Genomic DNA, 21,421 nt, shown 5'->3' on the forward strand with positions numbered 1-21,421 from the left:
TGATGATGAATTTTCTATGTAAATTTTTTAATAATAGCTGTTAGTGGAACATTTATTTATTTATTTATCTATTCATTAGTACAAATATGTGTACATGGCGGACTTAAAGCTAAAAGCATTCTCTCCCAGTCAACCATAGGGAAGTGCATTGAAAATTGCCATAGAAAAATTCAAATAATATACATATTTTCATATTTTGTTAGAAACAATAAAGCTTATTCCTATGTATGTGGGGCTAACCATATTAGTCCCATATTCAGAGCCCGTAATCATTTGACAATATCATCACTGGCCATTAAAAATGAATGCATTGTTTTTTACTTAGCTCTATTTTTAGCGTTGTCTATGATCTTGTTTCTTTTTCTATAATCAATGACCATATCAATGATCCAATATGAGTATTAAATATGATTTATACAACTAGTGAAATATCTAAAAATATTTTACCCATTCTGATCTTTTTCAGGAGTTTGTGTGCTTGTAGTTATATTATTGTTGTTTTCTTCTGCTGTGTTCGGATTTTTATCGGAAGATGGCTCATGACGCCTGTATAAAGAATAGACTAGTTATTTATTTATTTAAAACATAGATTGTATATTTGATTATTGCAAAATACAAACGATTTACATGTATAAAAAATACTAAATCTCATGTCTAGTATCTGAAGTAACAATGTTAAAATTTAAACAGAATTTATCATTATAAATTTTAACAAGCCAGCTGTCCATTTGTATATCTTATCATCATCATGTTAGTTGTTAACGATCCACTGCTGAACATAGGCTTCCCCCTTGAGGGGGTTTTTCTAGTAGTTACCACGCTTAGCAAGTGGGTTGACAAGTGCAGTTAGTCTTTGGTAATATTTCAAGAGGGACATTGCTACCCGACCATTAAGTTCCCTTAATCGCCTCTTTACGACACTCACGGAAAAGAAGTATTGGCTTATTCTATGCCGGGACCACCCAATAATATATATGATAATCATGTATTATTTTCTACTAGCTTCTTGCCTGCTACTTCGTACGCGTGGATTTTAGAAGTAGAAAAATCACAGATTACTACCGTATGACGATTTCCTTGTGAATTAAAGAAATTGCTTAATGCGAAGTAAAATCTACTTGTATACACAACTGGCCGTATGGTCCTGGCATAGAATAGGTCACTCTTTTCTATACCGTCGGTGTCGTAAGAGCCGACTAAGGGAGGGCGAGGGATGGGCAGCAGTGTCCCTCTAAAAATATCTCTAAAGCTTAACTGCGTTTGCCATTCCGCCTGCCAAGCATGGCAACTACTGGCAAACCTCCCCAAGGGGAGGCTTATGTTCAGCAGTGGACAGTTAAAGGCTGATATGATGATGTAGCTTTTTGTAGGTGGAAGATTTTTTAAAATCGGTTGAATTGTTTTCGAATTTATCCATACAAACAAATGCTTAAATATTTCCTCTTCATATATAATTGGTGTATTTTGTTATGAATGAAGTTAGTTTTTTTGTTTTAATAAAATATAATAATTAGTACTCTTTATCCCTGAAATCCATCTCGCGCATTTCATTTAATAGTGCATCATATCTGTGTAGTGGTGGTATATTCCATACTCCATATTTCTGTCTGAAAAATATATACAATTATAATTAATTAATAGTAATTAAAATAACACAATTACATACACATGCACGAACGCACACACACACACATACGCATACACGCACGCACACGCATACACGCATATGAACACGCACACACATACTTTTATACTATTTAGTTATAATACTACTCGGGGTTATAGTTTTAGTCAAAACAAATCATACAAGCCCAAACATAATAATATTATTACGTATTGTTTACAAGTTCCAATGACTATCTTCTCTCTTTATCACCAGACCAGCTCAATAGTGTCATAATATTGTACTCTCACCAAACTTACATAGTTATACCTAATTTCAATAGAATCGGATGCCAACAATTAGTTGAGATGAAGTTGTTAGTTTAAGATCTCGCTACTGGTTTTTGCAAGTATAAGCTTTTTAAATGTAACTTTGTATAGTCCTAGGTTATGAAAAATAAAATAAAAAGAAAATGTTTTAATTCAAAAATATAACATTAATAAAGGCAAGAAAGTTGTCACCTCAAAGATAGCGACAGAAATTAACTAATTAAAAAATACTCCTATCTTGTAGCCAAGTGAAATCTGGAAACCTGGATGCATTGTATTATATTTTCCTTTATCTTTCATTTAAAAATTTTACTTGCAGAAGTTAATGACTTGAATAATACTAAATAATAATAAATAGTAATACTAAATCCTGAGGGTACTACTATTATACTATTAGATATTATTATACTAAAGCAAGTTAAACAAAATTGCAAAAAAGAAAACCGTACTTAAAGGAAGAGATTGAGGCGGTTTTAACAGAGATTTTGATACTAGCCGGATACTGAACGCATCCAATAAACAAAAGTTTGATTCTTTTTCAATTTACTTCAAAAAAGGGCGTTCTCAATTCGGTGGCATTTTTTTATGTTTGTTTTACCTCGTTTATTTTTTTAAATATAATAATAATAATTTATTTCAAAATAAATGTTACATTTTAAATATAGGTAAAACTGCTCCCTAAATAGGTAAATCCTGTACTTTAGGATAAACAATGCTCTTCCCTATACGGCATAATGACACAAACTTATATAAAAAAGAAACAATACAAGTTAAGGTACTAATACAGTAATAATTTAATTTTAAGTTTTTATGTGAAATATTAAGTTAAACTTACAGATCAGTTCTAAAGATTTGTTTGTTTCAGTAGTAAGCAAATTACTTTTTAAACCAAAACAACTGGACTTTTTAAATCAAAATAATTAACTTTGCCATGACTCAAGTTTTTTTTTTCTGGAACAATTATCATAAATTAATTAAAAAAATATTATGCATTTACCCAAAAGTTGCAATATTATCAGCAGCAGACAATGTATTGCTCCCACGTATTAATCCATCCGATAATGCAATGCCTACCCCGGCCTGTGAAATAAGTACAAAAACAATTACTTATATATATATATATATATATATATATATTAATAATATTTTTTAATTATCCATATGAAAATTGTATTATTATAATTTATTAATAACTAACTTTTACCCTCTACTTCGTACACGTGAATTTCAAAAGTGGAAAAACAAATGAAACTGATCACTTCTAGGTGGCTTAACAAGATATACTAGATTTTAAATGGGACCTTTAAGAATATAACTAAAAACTACACCCATATCGATGTAGTAGTTTCTGCTTGATGCCAGAAAAGACAGACAGACAAGGTTTTTAAAAAATATATTGTTTTGGCATATATTGCTCTTATTAAAACTTATCATACATTTTTAATAACACGCACTTTCTTTTGTTTAAACAATAGCAGATATTTTTTTTTAATGGGAAAGAATGTAATGAAATCCGGCTGCGCTATCGGTATACCAGTACCAGTTATACCAGATACCAGTGAGAGATGATAGGTGAAGATGAATACAGGTCAGTTAGCCTATCGTAATTTACGAGGGCTGTCTTTTAAGTTGTGTCATTTGAAATATGTATAGACAATTTAATAGATTATTACTATTTATTATTTTTCAAAGAATTCTCCGCGATATTTAATACACTTTAGAATGCGTTCAAACCAGTTTTTAAAACATTTATTCCACTTTGAAGTGGCCAAGTCAGAATGCCCAATTTGTATGCGTCAACAGCTTCCTCGGGTAAGTTGAAACTTTGACCACGAAGACTGCTTAATTTTGGTAACGTAAAAAAATCGTTAGGGCTTAAGTCAGGGCTGTAAGGTGGATAATCTTAAATTTTGAAATTTTGGGTGCTCAAAAACATCTTTGTTTAGCGGGCGGTGTGCAATCTTGCATTGTCATGGTGCAGTATTATACGTCTTGAATTGTTTTTTTGAATTTCGGTAAAGACTTGTGGCAAACAAACAGTGGTATACTAGTCATCGGTAACCGTCTAGTGATCTTCTAGTACAAAAGTGGCGACGTGACCACCCACTGCCACAAACGAGGCAATAATTTTTTTTATAAGTGCTCCGTGAGCGTATGACTTTGGTCGGTTTTGGTTCATCCTGGAAGACCTACTGCTGCTGCTTAGAATCTGCATCGTAAGCATATATCCAAGACTCGTTACCACAAACCGTATCATAAACATGCTTTGATACTCTTCGATTGAATCGCTGCAGAGTTTTGCGACACCAAATAACACGGGCTGTTTATTTTTGGTCATCACTAAGCAAATGTGCTATCCAACGAGAGATCAACTTTCTTACGCCAAGTTCTTCATGCAGGACTTTTTTGGATAGTGGTCCCTGAAATGCCCACGGATGCCTCTATTTCACGGTATGTCACATGACGATCTTCGAGGATTAGCTGCCGCACGGCTTCAATATTCTCTTGCGTCATGGCGGTTTTTGGACGACCTTCACGTAGCTTGTCACTGAGGCTAGAGTGCCCACGTTGAAAATCTAAATACCAGCGTTCTACAATCCTAACGCATAGTGCTGCATCACTAAACACAGAAGTGATCTCCTCAAAGCACTGAATTCGGGATAATCCCCTTAGAAAGTTATAGAAAATTATCAAACACAAATTTTCCTTAGATATTTCCATTTTACAACCGACTTGTCACCTTTGAATAGACGATACAATAAAACTAGTCGACCATAATTGAATGCCACCATTCACTAGATAGGATATCTTCCAATAACCGAGTTATCCTCCAATGGATAAGAGGGCACAGTGGATCTTATGGTAACGATGCCGCAGACGAACTGGCTAGAAGAGGCTCAGGAACGAGGGTGGTAGGCCCGTATCCACTTCTTCCTCTTCCGTTCTCGCAATTTCGAATATGGATTCGTCAAAGATCCGCTGACATACAAAACCATAGATGGATACAGGCTACTGATTGCAGACAATCAAAATTGGCCGTACCTACGTTGAATCAACGACTATCAAAACGTTTATTACATCTAGATAGAAAAAACCTCAAAATAATGATAGGGACAATAACGGGCCATTGTCCATTAAACAAACATTTATACACAATAGGAGCCACAGACAACCCTCTATGTCGAGGCTGTTTCGACGCTGAAGAAACGGCTGCTCACGTAATCCTGGAATGTGAGGCTGTGGCCCATCAACGTTTAGTAATCCTCGGAACGGTGAGGTCGCTCCGTGAGGCCTGTGAAGAACCCAGGAAGCTTCTGCGCTTCTAGGCGGAGTTAGGTTGGCTGTACTAGCCATGACTCATATGCACAACGGCCCAAATGAGAGGCTAAGCGCGGAAAACAGAGTCTTTCTCACATTCACATGCACAACTAGTCGACCAATCTGAAAACATTTCTTTGTTTTCGAATTCTAAATTCAAAAAGATTAAAATGCCATATGTTTATTTTTTAATAATAGCGAGAGGTTGGCAAACGACACGACTTAAAAGGCAGCCTTACGTATTTCACAATAATTTACCATGATTTTAGGTTCCAGGGGAAACTGCGTGGAGGTCGTCCTAATATGGCTTATTGCTAGCAATGAGACTGTTATACTCCATTACTAACAATCCCTTTCCTGCAATAGCATATGTAAGACATGCTTTTGCAAAAGATACCTAAACATGAATTGAATACCTGTCTATCATAAGTTTAACTTCTTGTAGTAAATCACTTAATATAACTTAATATACTTAGTGGATCCATCAATAAAACTTATATAAAATTTATTCATGTTCTCACAAACATAAATATCTAAATAAGACACAGATTTAAGTCATTTTTATTTTCAATGTTTATAAGTATGGATGAATATTTGTTACGCTTTCATTCAAAAACTACTTGCCGAATTTGAATGAAAGTTGGTACATGGGTTGGATATATAGGACATACTGATGTACATACTTGCTTAGCATATGTTTATGTACTTATTAAATCACGCAAGCGCAACCGTGGGATACATCTAGAGCATTATATATTACTCATTTAGACAATTGTATAATGTATAAATATATAAATACTTACAATCTTATTACCAAACGCTTTTGTTTTATTCTTGAACCTCTGAAAGTCAGTATCTTGGCTATATACATTGGAGCTATAGCTCCGACCATGCTGTGAATGAATTATGAAGAAAATATTATATGTATTAGTAACAAGAAAATTGATAAGCCAATTACATTTTTATGGTATTCATAATCTATATTAAATAACTTTTTTTTTAAGTCAGACAGTTATAGTCATTACCGTATATATATAATCATTACCGTGTGGTCTCAGCAGATGGGCCACCACTTTCTTTCCCGTGCGTGTCGTAAGAGGCGACTAAGAGAACTTAAAAGTCGAGGGATAGGTAGCATTATCCCTCTTAAAACATCACTAAAACCTAACTGCGGTTACAAATTCGCTTGCCAAGCGCTCACGCACACTACTATTTTGTATTTTGAAATTTTGTAATTATTGTGATAACACTATATAGTGTACTCGTAACAATAGTTATTGACTACCTGCAAAATTTAGTAACTATTGTCTGTCACGATTAAATTGTATTTCAAATTCAATGAAATCCTATTTTTATTTATTATTGCATAAATTATTGTTATTTTAAACTGTAAATTGCAAGCTGTTGGTTAACTAATGAATAAATAAATATTTACTTTATTTAAATATAATACTTACGTTTTTATTTTCATCTTGGATCGTTCTCGAAAAAGACTTTTGAGATCTAGGATTATAATTAAAACCATCCTTAAAAAAATAAAAAAAAAGAATTAATATAAAAGAACAATAATTAATTATCCATGAAAATTTTTTAAAGTAACAATTTTTTTAAATTTTATTTTATTATTACACTCATCGATACAGTTTTCTATTATCATCAATCAATTCAGTGGGTTGTCAAACTAATAGAAATATAGTGATTAGGTACTAATTAATTTTCTTATTAAAATTATAAATTTTATAATTATTAAATGAATAAAATTTACTGAAGTAAAATACATACATACATACATATCTGTCACGCCTGTCTCCCATTAGGGTAGGCAGAAACAATGGAACGCCAAATGCTTCGATTCAAACAAACCTCTTTCGCTGAAGTAAAATATTTTTAAACATATTTTAAAAATCATTCTCTACTTCTACCTATTCACATCAAATGAACTTAATCCTCACTTTTTATCCATTAATTGTATCAATTCATCGACTAAATTAATTACTATATCCAATATAGTTCAATCGACTTCATCCGAAGATAATTTTTCTTTCTCTCCAATCTCTCTCGATGAAACCCGCAAAACTATTCTGTCTATAAAATCCAAGGCTATGAGATATGATGATGTAAGTCGAGATATGATCACGGCTCTGTTAGATCACATTACTCCAGTAATGACTCACATGATAAACTTTCCTTTTTATCTGATAATTTCCCCTCTCTGTGGCGTAATGCAATTGTTCTCCCTCTTCCAAAGGTCTCAGTACTTCAATCCCTAAATGATTTTCGCCCCATTTCTCTTCTTTCTTTTTTATCCATAATTCTGGAGGGTGTAGCAAATAATAAGGTATCCAGCTTCGTTTATAGAATAAGATTTTAACTTCTTTTCAATCCGGTTTTCGTCCTGGACACAGTACAACTACTGCTCTTTTAAAAGTCATTGAAGACATTCGATTTGGAATGAATAATGATTTGTTTACTAATCTCGTTCTTATAGACTTCTCCAACGCTTTTAATATGATAGACCACAACATTCTCCTTGCCATTTTGCAAAGGTTCTTATCTTCTGTATTAAACAGGTTCTCCTCTTATCTTTGTGGTCGACAACAGGCAGTTCGTATTGAGCGTAAACTCTCAGACTGGCAAGAATTGATCGCCGGAGTGCCTCAAGGTGAGATCCTCTCTCCTTTATTATTCTCTACTTTCATTAATCTTCTTTCTCTATCTAGATATCAGCAGATGGGCCACCACTTTCTTTCCCGTGCGTGTCGTAAGAGGCGACTAAGAGAACTTAAAAATCGAGAGATAGGTAGCATTATCCCTCTTAAAACATCACTAAAACCTAACTGCGGTTACAAATTCGCTTGCCAAGCGCTCACGCACACTACTATTTTGTATTTTGAAATTTTGTAATTATTGTGATAACACTATATAGTGTACTCGTAACAATAGTTATTGACTACCTGCAAAATTTAGTAACTATTGTCTGTCACGATTAAATTGTATTTCAAATTCAATGAAATCCTATTTTTACCTATTATTGGATAAAATATTGTTATTTTAAACTGTACATTGTAAGCTGTTGATTAACTAATAAATAAATATATATTTACTTTATTTAAATATAATACTTACGTTTTTATTTTCATCTTGGATCCTTCCAGAAAAACTGTTAGACCTTGAAAATCCAGGAAACCTTAAATGAGGCTTAAAAAAAATAAAAAAAAATAATATAAAAAAACAATAATTGATTATGCAAATTTTGTAAACTAAAAATCTTTTTAATATTTTATTTTATTATTACACTTATCAATACAGTTTTCTATTATAATAAATCAATTAAGTGGGTTGTCAAACTAATAGAAATATAATGATTACTAACTATATAAGTATTTACTATTTCATAAATGATGCAATAAAGTGAAATTAAATAAGTAAATTTAACATTATATTAGACTTCACTGTATATTACCCAGATATAAAGTTAATATATAAATTACTTGAATAATATTTACACAAATTATATATTATCATTTATTATTATTTATTTGAAACATTTATTAGTTGAGTCTTGAGCCACTACTTTCGATGAAAAATAAAAAATAAATTAGAACATTAGTAACATAATTATATAATCTATATATATTGTATTTAACATCTCCCTTTTTATGGAGGTAAATGTTCAACCATGCGGGCCTTAGCCAAGCAATGGTTGACTTTAAATTATATATGAGGATGATGACAATGATGAGGAAAGAAATTTTCTGACTATGCGGCAGGTATTGAGGATGACCGCTTTCTGTAGCAAATCTATTGTATAGGTAGGAATTTGTAACATTATTATTATTATTGATCTACCGTTTATTTTTTCTTATTATTATTATAAATATTATAATTATTAAATTTACTCAAGTTAAATATTTTTTAACATATTTTAATAATCACTTCTAGAAGAAAAGAAGCGACAAGAAATTCGACTGTTATTATGGGCTTACTTCGTCAGTTCTTTGCCGATTTTTGTAATTCTTTTTGAAGTTAAAGAGATTTACTTCTATATCGGGCTCATTAATTTTGTGATTTTTGTTTTTATAATGACCGAAACTGTAATATTAGTTTGCGAAGCGAAAATTTTATTTTATTTTACTTTTATTTTTAATTACACTTGTTTATATATAACCATATAGGCAAACAAAAACTATGAATGTGAGTTTGTTTGTTTGTTGCCTTAATCGTCATGAAATTTGGGATATGCGTATTCTTCTTTCCACATATACATAATATATGTAGAAAGGAGAAGGACATAACTCACATTTGCTGCCCCTTCTGATCAATCATTGTATTCCAATCGCGCGAACAAAGTGGCAGCTAAAAACTAGTTGAGGTCTATAAGTAATCTTATAATACATGTTATTCATCTTATAAACATACTTCACCTCATAATGTAATCTCAATCGATAATAAAAAAACAAATACGCATAGTAAAACAAATACGATTAATTCATGCTATCAATTGATACTAATGAAAAAAAAAAATTATTATAATCCTAAAAGAATATATTTATTATATTGTATGTCAAATCTTGTCTTTCCGTGTGGTTTTGGCATAGATTTTTTTTATACGACTTAGAATGGCAAACAAGCTGACGGCCCACCTGATGGAAAGTGGTAACCGTCGCCTATAGACATGAGCAGTACCATGGACACAACAGTACACACACACTGTTTCGCCCATGATACCTCGCATGCGTTGCTATTCCTGAGGACTTAGGTGTCATTCCTCTGTACCCTGTAAATTCACGCCATATCCCACCTTTCAAACGGAAACACAGCCGTGCAAACACAACTGCTTCACGGTAGAAACACGAAGGCCACCCCCTTCCTTTCCCATGGCTGTTATAAGAGGCGACTAAGATAACTTAATAGTAGAGGGATAGGCAGCAGTAAATCATTTAAAACATTTAGCTTAGTGAAGCTTTTAAAACATTTTTAAAAGCCTAACTGCGTTTGCCAGGGGGGAAAAGGGACTGTTAGTAATGGAAACTAAGAATCTCATTGCTAGCAATATATCCAACCAGGTCGACCTCCTCGCGGTTCCCCCTGGAAACTATATGATTAATTCCTGATGAATTCATCATAATGGGTTAACTGGCCTGTTTTCATCCTCATCGATCACCCTTCACTGGTGTCCCGCCAGCGTATCCCATTAGCGCAGGCGGGGTTACCATTCCATTTTTATCCAATAAAAAAAAAACTGCGCTTGCCAACCCATATGCTATAGCCATGCATGAAAATTACTGGTAAAACTCTCCTATATAGTATGCTTTTGTTTGCTATTTCGTAAGCGTAGATTTCAGAAGTAGGAAAAACAATGAAAAAGACCATTCTAGTCGTCATTCCACTCTATTCATGCTGGAATTACACGGCCATTTTGATAAATTAGTTTTAATTTTATCAAATTAAGTACAATTGCTAGCATACCTATATTATGTTTATTTGTCCAAAGAAACACGTACTTCTAGTAATTAATGTTCAAGAGGGATAACCTAAAAAGCTATTATATATAACGTAAAACTATACTGGGCCTAACCACGATAGACATAAAGTTGTTAATTCCCCGAATGCATCATTCACAGCACTTCAAAGGAGATATGTGGAAAATGATATAAAAATTGTATAAAAGAGAGAGAGAATGGGTGTAGTGTACAGAGTGCCGCGTCAATTAGTCTGGTGCGTTCTAAATTTAAATATATTTTTTTTAATAAGAATGAATTTCGTAAAAGTGTTATTCTTTATTTCTGCCTGCATTTTAATAATGCTAAGTGCCGTAAGCGGAGCCCCTGAGCCGCGTTGGAAGGTGTTTAAAAAAATTGTAAGTACCCACTACATTTAATGATATTCTCAGTTTATCTCGTAAGGGACTTAGTGTTATTATAAATTGAATAGAAAAAAATATAGTACTAGATCATTATTCATAATATTCAGATCACAATACCTTTCCACTGGATAAGATTTACAAAGGCTTTGGTTCTATATTTATATTTGAGGGATGACTATTTTATTAATTCTATTTTATATAACTATAAAATATTTGAAGTAAAAATATAAAATATGCATAATATTAATAAAAATCGCATTTTATACTTTCTAAATTTGCCTATTACTTATTGGTGAGCAATTAATACGACGAGGTACATTTGCTATAATATTTACATAAAGAGAAATAGACGTAACGAGAGCTACAATTTTGTTAATTTAGCATTTTTAATGTTCAATCAATCAAACATCTTTATTCATATACATCTGTTATAGATTCTTATGTTACGTCACTTTATATTATTACTATATAAAATAATATTAATTAAAAAAATACATTAATTACAATTACAATACAATTCACATTTATACTATATTCAAATCCATGCGTTTTTGTCATTTAGATAGTCATTTATTTTATAATATGCTTTTGTACAGAGAGTCCTTTATTTAAAATTTTATTATATACATATTAATTGTATATTATATATGTAATATATATATCCACAGATCCTAATAGAATATAATCGACACTATTGACTCAATGAAACTGATTGCTTACCTATAGATATATGGGTCGAAAACATAAAAAAATCTGTCCTTACAGTTCGAGAAGTGGACGCTTTAATTTTTCCTTTCGACATTCTATATTTAAATAATTCAAATTTACGTTAGCTATCTACCGTAGATTAAGGATAGTGCCTGCGATTCTCTTTCTACGCAATTTATCTAAACATTTCCCACGTCTCACTCACTAAAAAAAACTGCTATAATATTATTATATATTACATAATAAAAACTAAAATATGACTGTAATATATATATATATATATATATATATATATATATATATATATATATTGTAAAAATGACAATATATACATGGCTAATATCGGCACTACTCCGTTATCTATATATCGGATTTCTTTGGATACTGATGGCGAAAAAAAGGACATCACTCATTTCGATATCGCCGACACTAGTCGGATATCTATGTAAATTTCGATCGCGTTCTTCATTTCAATATTACGTACTGAATAACCGATATTTAATATATCTATTATTAGGCTAATATATAGATATTGTACTTGCAATATATAAATATTGGTATATATTTATATATTGCGAGTATATATATTTATATATTCCCAGAGGGAGACTGTACAAAAGTTGATTGCTTGGGTACCTCTGTCCCGTTCGTGTTTCAAACGTGAAGCAGTTGTGTTTGCATGGCTGTGTTTCAGTTTGAAGGTTGGGATATGGCGTGAATTTACTGGGTACAGAGGAATAACACCTGAGTCCTCAGGAATGACAACACATGGGGGGTATCATGGGCGAAACAGTATACTCTGTTATGTCCATGGTACTGCTCACGTCTATAGGCGACGGTTACTACTTTCCATCAGGTGGGCCGTCAGCTTGTTTGCCATTCTAAGTTGTATAAAAAAAAATTACCCACCGCTAACGGTTGATATGATGATTTTTATCGAAATCCAAAAGATATTTTTTACTCCTGTTGGTCCAAATAGTAGCATATAAGTCTATGGTAGTGAAATAATCGAGTTATGGATCGCCATGGGTCAAAATACACTGCTGCATATATTTTTTCTATTAATGAAACCTTTTTAATCAGGAAAGAATGGGCCAACACATCAGAGATGGCATCATCAAAGCGGGACCAGCCGTAGCAGTTGTGGGTCAAGCATCTACTATCATTTCAGGATAATTAAGTGAATTCTAATGTAAAAAAGTGAATATTAGTGTTATATAATAAAATATTTATTAATTTAAATAAATTCTACCGTTTTATTAATAACTATATTATATTATATTTAGGTAAGATATGACAATAAAATTACAGGGTACAAAGGCATAATACCTTAGTCTTCCACAATAGCAACATATGAAGGGTATCATGGCAATAAAATTACAGGATACAGAGGAATAACACCTGAGTCCTCAGGAATGGCAACGCATAGGGAGTATCATGGGTGAAACAGTATACTCTGTTATGACCATGGTACTGCTCATGTCTATAGGCGACGGTTACCATTTTCCATCAGATGGACCGTCAGCTTGTTTGCCACTCTAAGTTGTATAAAAAAAAATCATGGGCCATACAGTATTCTTTGTTATGCCCATAGTACTTTTCATGTCTATAGGCAACGGTTACCCGTTTCTATTAGATAGGCTGTCAGCTTATTTGGCATTCTATGTTGTATAAAGAAACCACATTTTGTAAAAATGCACTAAAGGTCTATGTACCAAATATCTTCATAAATATTTTTATATTTAATACTTACCCTTTGACCATGTGTAAAAAGTCTACTCTTACCACGCCGTTTTCCAGAAATTACTGTTAAATAGCTAACAAGAATCAATAAAAATATAAGTTTCTTTGACATCATTATGATATATCCAATGAAAAAAAAACAAAATTACGAAATCAAAAAACAAATTGACACCAAAATTAATTAATTAAATTAATTTTTCGAAATAGCTATAGTATTTTAATCGCTACTGTTTGTCGAATGGATATTATTTATATATAAAACGAGCTTTTAAAGAGAAATAATCAGTTGTTAAATACCATTGTATAATTGCATTGTTATCTTTAAAAATTTATTTGATTGAATTTGAATCCTAATACAAAAACTTTAAGTATATAATAGTTAATACAAATAATAAAACCTCAATACATTTAGGTATTATTAGTGGCATCTATTTGTATCATTGGTATTGTATTATTATTTTAACTCGGTACTATGTTTACCACACGTAATGGGTTTTTACTTAACATATAGATATATGTACTAGGAACTGTAATATATTACACAAAAGTAAAAACAGAAAATATATACTATTGAAACAATAGTTTTCTGTGGCTATTATTCATAAATATGAAGATAAAGTATTTCTAATATTTAAATTAATAATTTCAAACATTTTTCAATCAAAATCATTATTAATTATTTATATTGTAATGTTACTAACATGTACTCGCTGTGTAGTCCTGGCATAAAGTGGACCACCTCTTCCGTTCCAGTAAGTTTCGTAAATGGCGACTAAGAAAACTAAATGGTCTCAACCATTTATCCATTGATCCATCCCTCAGGATGGATGGCAGCGTCCCTTTTAACACACATCAACATCATTTAAGACTGACTAACTGCGGTTGCCAACCCATCCATTAAGCATGAAAACTATTGGCAAAACCCAAGGGGGAAGCCTATGTTCAGCTATGGACATTTAATCAGCTGATATAATAATAATAATAATATCATAATAGTAGTCTATAGACGAACCAATTTTATATATTAATTACTAATGTATAAATGGGCAGTCTTGTATTTGTCGATATCTTGTATTTGTGCACTATATTTGCAGGCCACTGAGTTAATCCAGCTACACATATATTTATAAGAGGGGGGGGGGAGGATTGTCAATAATGGAGATTGAGAATCCCATTGCTAGCAATATACCCAACCAGGTCGACCTCCTCGCGGTTCTTCCTGGAAACTATCATGGTTAATTCCTGATGAATTCATCATGATGGGCTAACTGACCTGTTTTCATCCTCATCGATCACCCTTCACTGGTGCCCCGCCAGCGTATCCCGTTAGCGCGGCTCCGCCTGCGATTCCATTTTCTACCAATAAAAAAAACCTATATTTATAGGCATCTAGTTCTCAATCTGTTAAGAATTGATCACTCTCTTCTTGGAAGTGAAAAGACAGAGAACTTCGTTGAAGGTTTGATTATAACTACCGCTTTAACGTAATCCCTTGGATAAAGAAAATAATAACATTGATACCTTTATAATAATTATAAAAACGACTGATATACAATTGAATATATAAACTAGTATTAATCGGGGGGAAGGGATTGTTAGTAATGGAGACTAAGAGTCCCATTGCTAGCATTATAGCCAACCAGGTCTACCTCCCCGTGGTCCCCTTTGGATACCATCGTGCTGAATTTTTTTTTTTTTTTTTTTTTTTTATGCAACTTAGAATGACAAACAAGCTGACGGCCCACCTGATGGAAAGTGGTAACCGTCGCCTATAGACATGAGCAGTACCATGGACATAGCAGACTATACTGTTTCACCCATGATACCCCCATGGGTTGCCATTCCTGAGGACTCAGGTGTTATTCCTCTGTACCCTGTAAATTCACGCCATATCCCACCCTTCAAACCGAAACACAGTCATGCAAACACAACTGCTTCACGGTTGAAACACGAATGGGACAGAGGTGCCCAAGCAATCGACTTTTGTACAAAGTCTCCCTCTGGTATTCATCACGATGTGCTAACTGACCTGCCTTTTCATTCTCACCTGTCATCCCTCATTGATGCTCCGCTAGCGTATACCATTAGAGCAGGCGGGGCTACCATTCCATTATCATCCTATAAAAACTAGTATTAATCGAAATTTTCTTTCTTTATATTTCCTATTATTCATCGTGCCAGTAACAAAAGTTAAAAATTCAGTAAATAATAAAGGTGACCTTTTAAATTACACAAAAGGTATCCTTGTCGACAAGCAATCTTTTCCAGAAAAAGAATTTACAAGAATCCGGTTAGAGTATATTGAGAAAAAAAAAGCAAACGAAAATGGCATGTCTAATAATAAAAAAAAATGGTTTGTGAACCTTTTAAAATTTCATACACAAGCATCTGGTTAGAAAAAGTAAAGAGGTATTTCATGATTTTTTAAAATCATGCCCTCTAAGAGGTTGAAATAGGTGTTGAAAATGTATACTGGGAGCGCGTCATTTTTTTTAATTAAGAAGATTAATATTTAATATTAAAACTTCATCACCTCCATATTGGCTATTAACTAACTACCCGCACGGCGGCTACAAGTAAATACGTGTTCATTGTCACTGCGTTAATTAATTAAATTCTGTGAGTTTACGGTTGCAAATGTAAGCAAAAGTTATATCACTGTGCAGTATTGATAACCAGCTGAACTAATTGTGTATCTGTTACAACTCTGAACTAAATATTTCATCACAATTTGAAGATCAATATTGCCGATCGTAGTGAAGCTATTTTTTGGAACGCACTGATCTGTCGATGTAATGTGGACAAGCCCTGGAATCTGTCGACATCTCGCCCTTTTATAGCTGTAATCTTAAGTGACTAATAAAAACATTCTGAGTGTAGTGAAAATATAATTCTTTTCTTATAACTGGTGATTATATATATTGGATTTCGAAATACAGTGCGGTCGCAATTGTGAAATGTTTGAGGGTATCAGTACAGTTTCTTACTTTAACTACCACATACAAAATTATAGTGAACTCCATTTTCATATATTGAGTAATTTCAACAAGTCGTGCAGTATTCTTGTTGGTATAGTTTTTACTGTATCAATAGTTAAATGACCGGACGGTTGTAAGATCGAAACCTGACAAACTTTTTTTTGCCATTTTCATTTATTAATGCTGTTTTTTTTTTTCTTTTTTCTTTCCTTTTGGTGTTGCAATTTTTGTTATAGTTTTTATTTGTATTGTTTTTTTATATTTAATTTTTTTTTTATATTTTAATTATTTCTTAAAAGTTTTTTTCTTCTACGTTACGAATTGAATCTCTAAAATCCATTCATTTGTGGAGGATGTAATGAAGAAATAAAACGGCAGAGAGTTAAATGCCCTAAATGCAAAAAGGACTTTCATCAGCTGTGTGTCAATTTTCAAAGCAATAAAGTACTACCTACAACTAAGATAGCAGAAGGATGGTCATGCCCTGATTGCATAGCTAAATTAGGTCACAAAGGAGATAATTCAAGTACTCCATTAAAACCGCCTTCTGATAACAATAAAAAACAAAACGAATCTGACGAAGACGACACTGATCAAGGGGAAATTTTGGAAAATTATAGGAAGGAGGCTGTAGTTGGCGGCACAGCAAGAGATACCCTAAAGGATGAAATTATTGCAGCTCTTAGGTCTGAATTGCCATTAATTATCCAGAACGTATTAAAGTCACATCTCTCTCCAATTAGCAACCAATTAGAAAAACTTCAAAATTCTGTAACCTTTCTTAGTGAAAGGTACGAAGAATTTTATCAAAAATTAGAAGGCTTATCAGCTAAATATCGACTACATGAAGAGGAGTATAGTGTTACACGCAAAAACGTACAGAAACTCACTGACCAAATCTCTGATCTTGAACAGCGTCTCAGGGAATCTAATTTAGAAATAAACGGAATCACTGAATCTAAATCTGAAAATTTGTTATCTGTTATTAAGCAAATTGCTGATGTATCATCATATGCACTGGATAATAGAGACATCCTAAGTGTTACCAGAGTGGCTAAATATAACAAGGATAACAAAAAACCACGTTCTATTGTTGTTAAACTGAGAAGTCCACGTCAACGTGACGAATTTATCTCGGCCATTCATCGTTACAATAAATCTCACCCTAATGATAGATTGAATACAGGATTGATTGGTGTCCCGGGAGAAACAACTGCGGTATATGTATCCGAACATCTTTCGCCAGCTAACAAAGCTTTACACGCTGCTGCACGTCTAAAGGCTAAGGAGAAACTCTTTAAATACGTCTGGGTTCGAAACGGACGCATTTACACCCGTAAGGACGAAAACACTCGCTACATATCCATAAAAAACATTCAATCACTAGAGTTGATGAAATAAACTATTTATTTTGTTTTTAATTTCTATATATTATATTTCGGATCTGTATATGGATTTGAAGATCTATTTTCAGAATGTAAGAGGAGTGAAATCTAAGTGTGTTGATATATATAATTCTGTACTGAGTAGCGATTATGATGTAATTTGTCTGTGTGAAACTTGGTTGGATGACACTGTTTTTTCATCGGAATTGTTTGATGATCGATATCGTGTATTTAGGCGAGATAGAGATGCATCTTTCAAAAATAAATTTAATAAAAGTCATGGTGGTGGAGTATTGATGGCCGTATCTAAGAGAATAGATGTTGTATTTCGATCAGATTGGCAGAGCTCTATTGAGGATATATGGATACAAATAAAATTAAATAAAATAATATTTAATATGTGTACTGTATATATACCATCATATGTGCCAAACGAGCTGTTTGCAAGCTTTCTCGATAATTGTGCAAATATATCCAGAAATAATACTAAGACAGTAATTGTGGGGGATTTTAATATTCCAACTATAAGCTGGCATAATAATTTACCAGCCTCATCTAGTGTTTCAAGTGGTAGATCATTTTTGTTAAATAGTTTCATGGGGGATTTTAATTTTCTGCAATTGAATGATGTAACTAATAGCTCGAATAATATACTGGATCTTATATTGACTAACTTTGCATCGAATTCTAGTATTATTACAGCAGTTCCTCTAAGTGTCATAGACACATATCATCCACCTTTAGAATTATTTGTCCCAGTAGGTATACCGTCTGTTCTTAAGGAAGAATCTCCACAAATTAAGCTTAATTTTCGTAAGACCGATTATGAAAAATGCATTTTAGATCTAAACAAAGTTGATTGGGAGTTGTATGCAAATCAAATGAATTGTAATGATTTCGTACAGTTCTTATATAATAACATTTGGGATATTATTTATAAGCATACTCCAATAGCGACACCGAAAGTTTCACGTTTTCCGGTTTGGTATTCTAAATCACTCATTAAGGCACTAAAAGAGCAAAATAAATACCATCGCAGGTTTAAACTTTATTCAAATCCTAGAGATTACGATACTTATTCAATGCTTAGAGCACGTAATAAAAATTCACTAAATAAATGTTTTAAATTATATATATCTAGAATAGAGACTGATTTAAATAAAAATATTAAAGCCTTCTGGTCTTATACTAAAAGTAAAAGAATAACAAATGATGTACCTAAAATGGTCACTTATGGAGATCGAACCGCAAGCACAGGATCTGATGTAGCGAATCTTTTCGCTGAATATTTTGCTACTACATATAGCAATGCTACATGCATTAACTATACTCCAACATTTGCACCATCAAATTATAATTTTACTACATTAAAATTTACTAAAGAAGAAGTCTTGTCTCATATAAAAAAGATAAATATAAATAAGGGTGCTGGTCCCGATGGGATACCTCCGGTGTTTGTCCGTTACTGTGCATCTGCATTATCTATACCATTGACTATTGTATTTAATAAATCGCTGGAAGAAGGAATTTTCCCAGACTTATGGAAAATAGCTAAGGTAACCCCTATTTACAAGTCGGGTAATAAAACTGAAATATGCAATTACCGCCCCATTTGTAATTTGAGTCAGTTTAGTAAAGCCTTCGAATCTTTGGTATATGATCAGTTATACAATCATCTAAAACACATATTAAGTGAAAAACAACATGGTTTTACTAATGGAAAATCTACAAATACAAATCTGTTAACATATATTAATTATTTGTGCAAGGCTTTTGACAGTAAGACTCAGGTGGATGCTATTTATATTGATTTTGCTAAGGCATTTGATCGCGTTAATCATGAGATACTTCTTGTAAAGGCTCAACATTTGGGTATTCATGGCAATTTACATCGTTGGCTTAGATCCTACTTAATGAACCGAACTCAACTGGTTGCACTGTATGGTTATGATTCTGTCCCATTTGTACCGACATCCGGAGTTCCACAAGGATCGAATCTAGGTCCCTTACTCTTTTTGCTTTTTATTAATGATCTACTTCAAACCATTACTTGTCAGTGTCTGGCTTACGCAGATGACATTAAATTGTTCTCAACTATTTGTGATTTGAAAGACTGTAAAAAGCTACAGAATAATTTGGATATTGTCGATGATTGGTGTAAAAACAACTTAATGACTCTTAATATTGACAAATGTCAATACATTACATTTACTAAAAATAAACACGCAATATCATACTATTATACCATTAAAGATATAAAACTTAAACATACTAAATTAGTAAGGGACCTCGGAGTTTGGTTTGATAATACATTGTCATTTAAGTTGCATTATGATTCTATTGTAAATAAAGCTAAAAAAATGCTTGGATTTGTAATTCGTACAACTAAACCATTTAAAAAGCCGAACACTTTTATTATATTGTATAAAACTCTCGTTCAGAGTAATTTAGAATATTGTGCATCAGTTTGGTCTCCTATATATAAAGTAGATATAAATAGAATCGAATCAGTACAAGCTGGTTTCCTTCGTTACATTACAAGGAAATTTCATTTAAAACAAAATTTACGTGATTATGAGGAACGTATGAAGTATTTTGGATTCTTAACTTTGGAAACGAGGCGTAGAATTGGTGATCTGTGCTTGCTTTCTAGGATTGCAAATGGATTGTTGAATGAATCATTAACAGCTTCTCTGAACTTGATTGCGTGTAAGCATTCTTTCAGACATCCTCGGCTATTCAGTATTCCATCCACCAATAATAATGTCTCACATAATAATCCCATTCATCGAATGTGTCAATTGTATAATAAAATTAGCGGAAAAATCGATATCTTTCATCAGAGTACTATTGGGTTTAAGAGGTCATTGTATGGTTTTGAGATGGAATAAGTTTAGATTTTTTTTTTTTTTTGCATAGAATAAGTTCATAATTGTAATCAGTAATATAATGTATATCTATAAAAATGTATAACGTTTACTTATAACTTAGTGTTAAATGATGTTTACAATGTAAGGTTGGCAAACTGCGTATTGATAAATTTTTGTATTGTTTTGGTTTTTTTAAAGGTTCATTTCTGTTTGCAAACTGTTGTTGTAACTTATAATAAATAAATAAATAATAAATAAATAAATAAACTGTCCACGGCTGAAAATAAGCCTCTCCCTAGGGGTGTTTTGCCAGTACTTGCCACGCTTGGCAGGCGGGTAAGCAACCGCAATTTGTCCTTGGTCATGTTTAAAGAGCGACGCTGCTACCCATCCCTATTAAAGCTTTACTATATAAAATTTTATAAATACCTACACTTTATTTTAACTCAATGACAAATTACCACATTATTAATAATTACTCAATAGATATGTAAAACATACCAACTATCAACTATATCCTTGCCGCGGTTACTGGCATTGTTCTTTATGGGATGAATCAGAACTTTTTTGCGTCAATCAGGATTATAATTGTCATTAGTAACTCCTGATGTCCTTGAATAC

The 21,421-nt window shown here is 32.5% G+C and overlaps 2 protein-coding genes across 6 annotated transcripts in view; one reads left to right on the forward strand and one right to left on the reverse strand.

The window, feature by feature from the left end:
- The window catches only part of LOC113514504 (uncharacterized), a 408,650-nt gene extending 394,833 nt beyond the window's left edge, over positions 1–13,817 (reverse strand). Inside the window, exons 1-7 of one of the 5 annotated variants that reach the window (XM_031908242.2) lie at positions 13,578–13,813; positions 8,377–8,448; positions 6,708–6,776; positions 6,054–6,143; positions 2,930–3,012; positions 1,518–1,607; positions 448–546 (exon numbers count right to left, since the gene is read on the reverse strand). In XM_031908242.2, the coding sequence (XP_031764102.2) occupies positions 448–546; positions 1,518–1,607; positions 2,930–3,012; positions 6,054–6,143; positions 6,708–6,776; positions 8,377–8,448; positions 13,578–13,682 (608 nt within the window). In that variant the 5' untranslated portion in view covers positions 13,683–13,813. Of the gene's footprint in view, positions 1–447; positions 547–1,517; positions 1,608–2,929; positions 3,013–6,053; positions 6,144–6,707; positions 6,777–8,376; positions 8,449–13,577 lie in introns of all 5 variants that reach the window. The other 4 variants (XM_031908243.2, XM_052896849.1, XM_052896848.1 and 1 more) reach the window with 4 other exon arrangements.
- A 3,073-nt stretch (positions 13,818–16,890) lies between these two features.
- Positions 16,891–17,947, forward strand: LOC116412948 (uncharacterized; the record flags this gene model as incomplete). The annotated part of the gene is made up of 1 exon (XM_031909188.2): positions 16,891–17,947. A coding segment is annotated over one exon (1,056 nt), but the record flags the coding sequence as incomplete, so codon positions are not given.
- Between the last annotated feature and the right edge of the window lie 3,474 nt (positions 17,948–21,421).

The sequence above is a fragment of the Galleria mellonella genome, unplaced genomic scaffold, assembly GCF_026898425.1.
Source record: "Galleria mellonella isolate WM207_F2 unplaced genomic scaffold, CSIRO_AGI_GalMel_v1 utg35, whole genome shotgun sequence".
Classification (NCBI taxonomy): domain Eukaryota; kingdom Metazoa; phylum Arthropoda; class Insecta; order Lepidoptera; family Pyralidae; genus Galleria; species Galleria mellonella.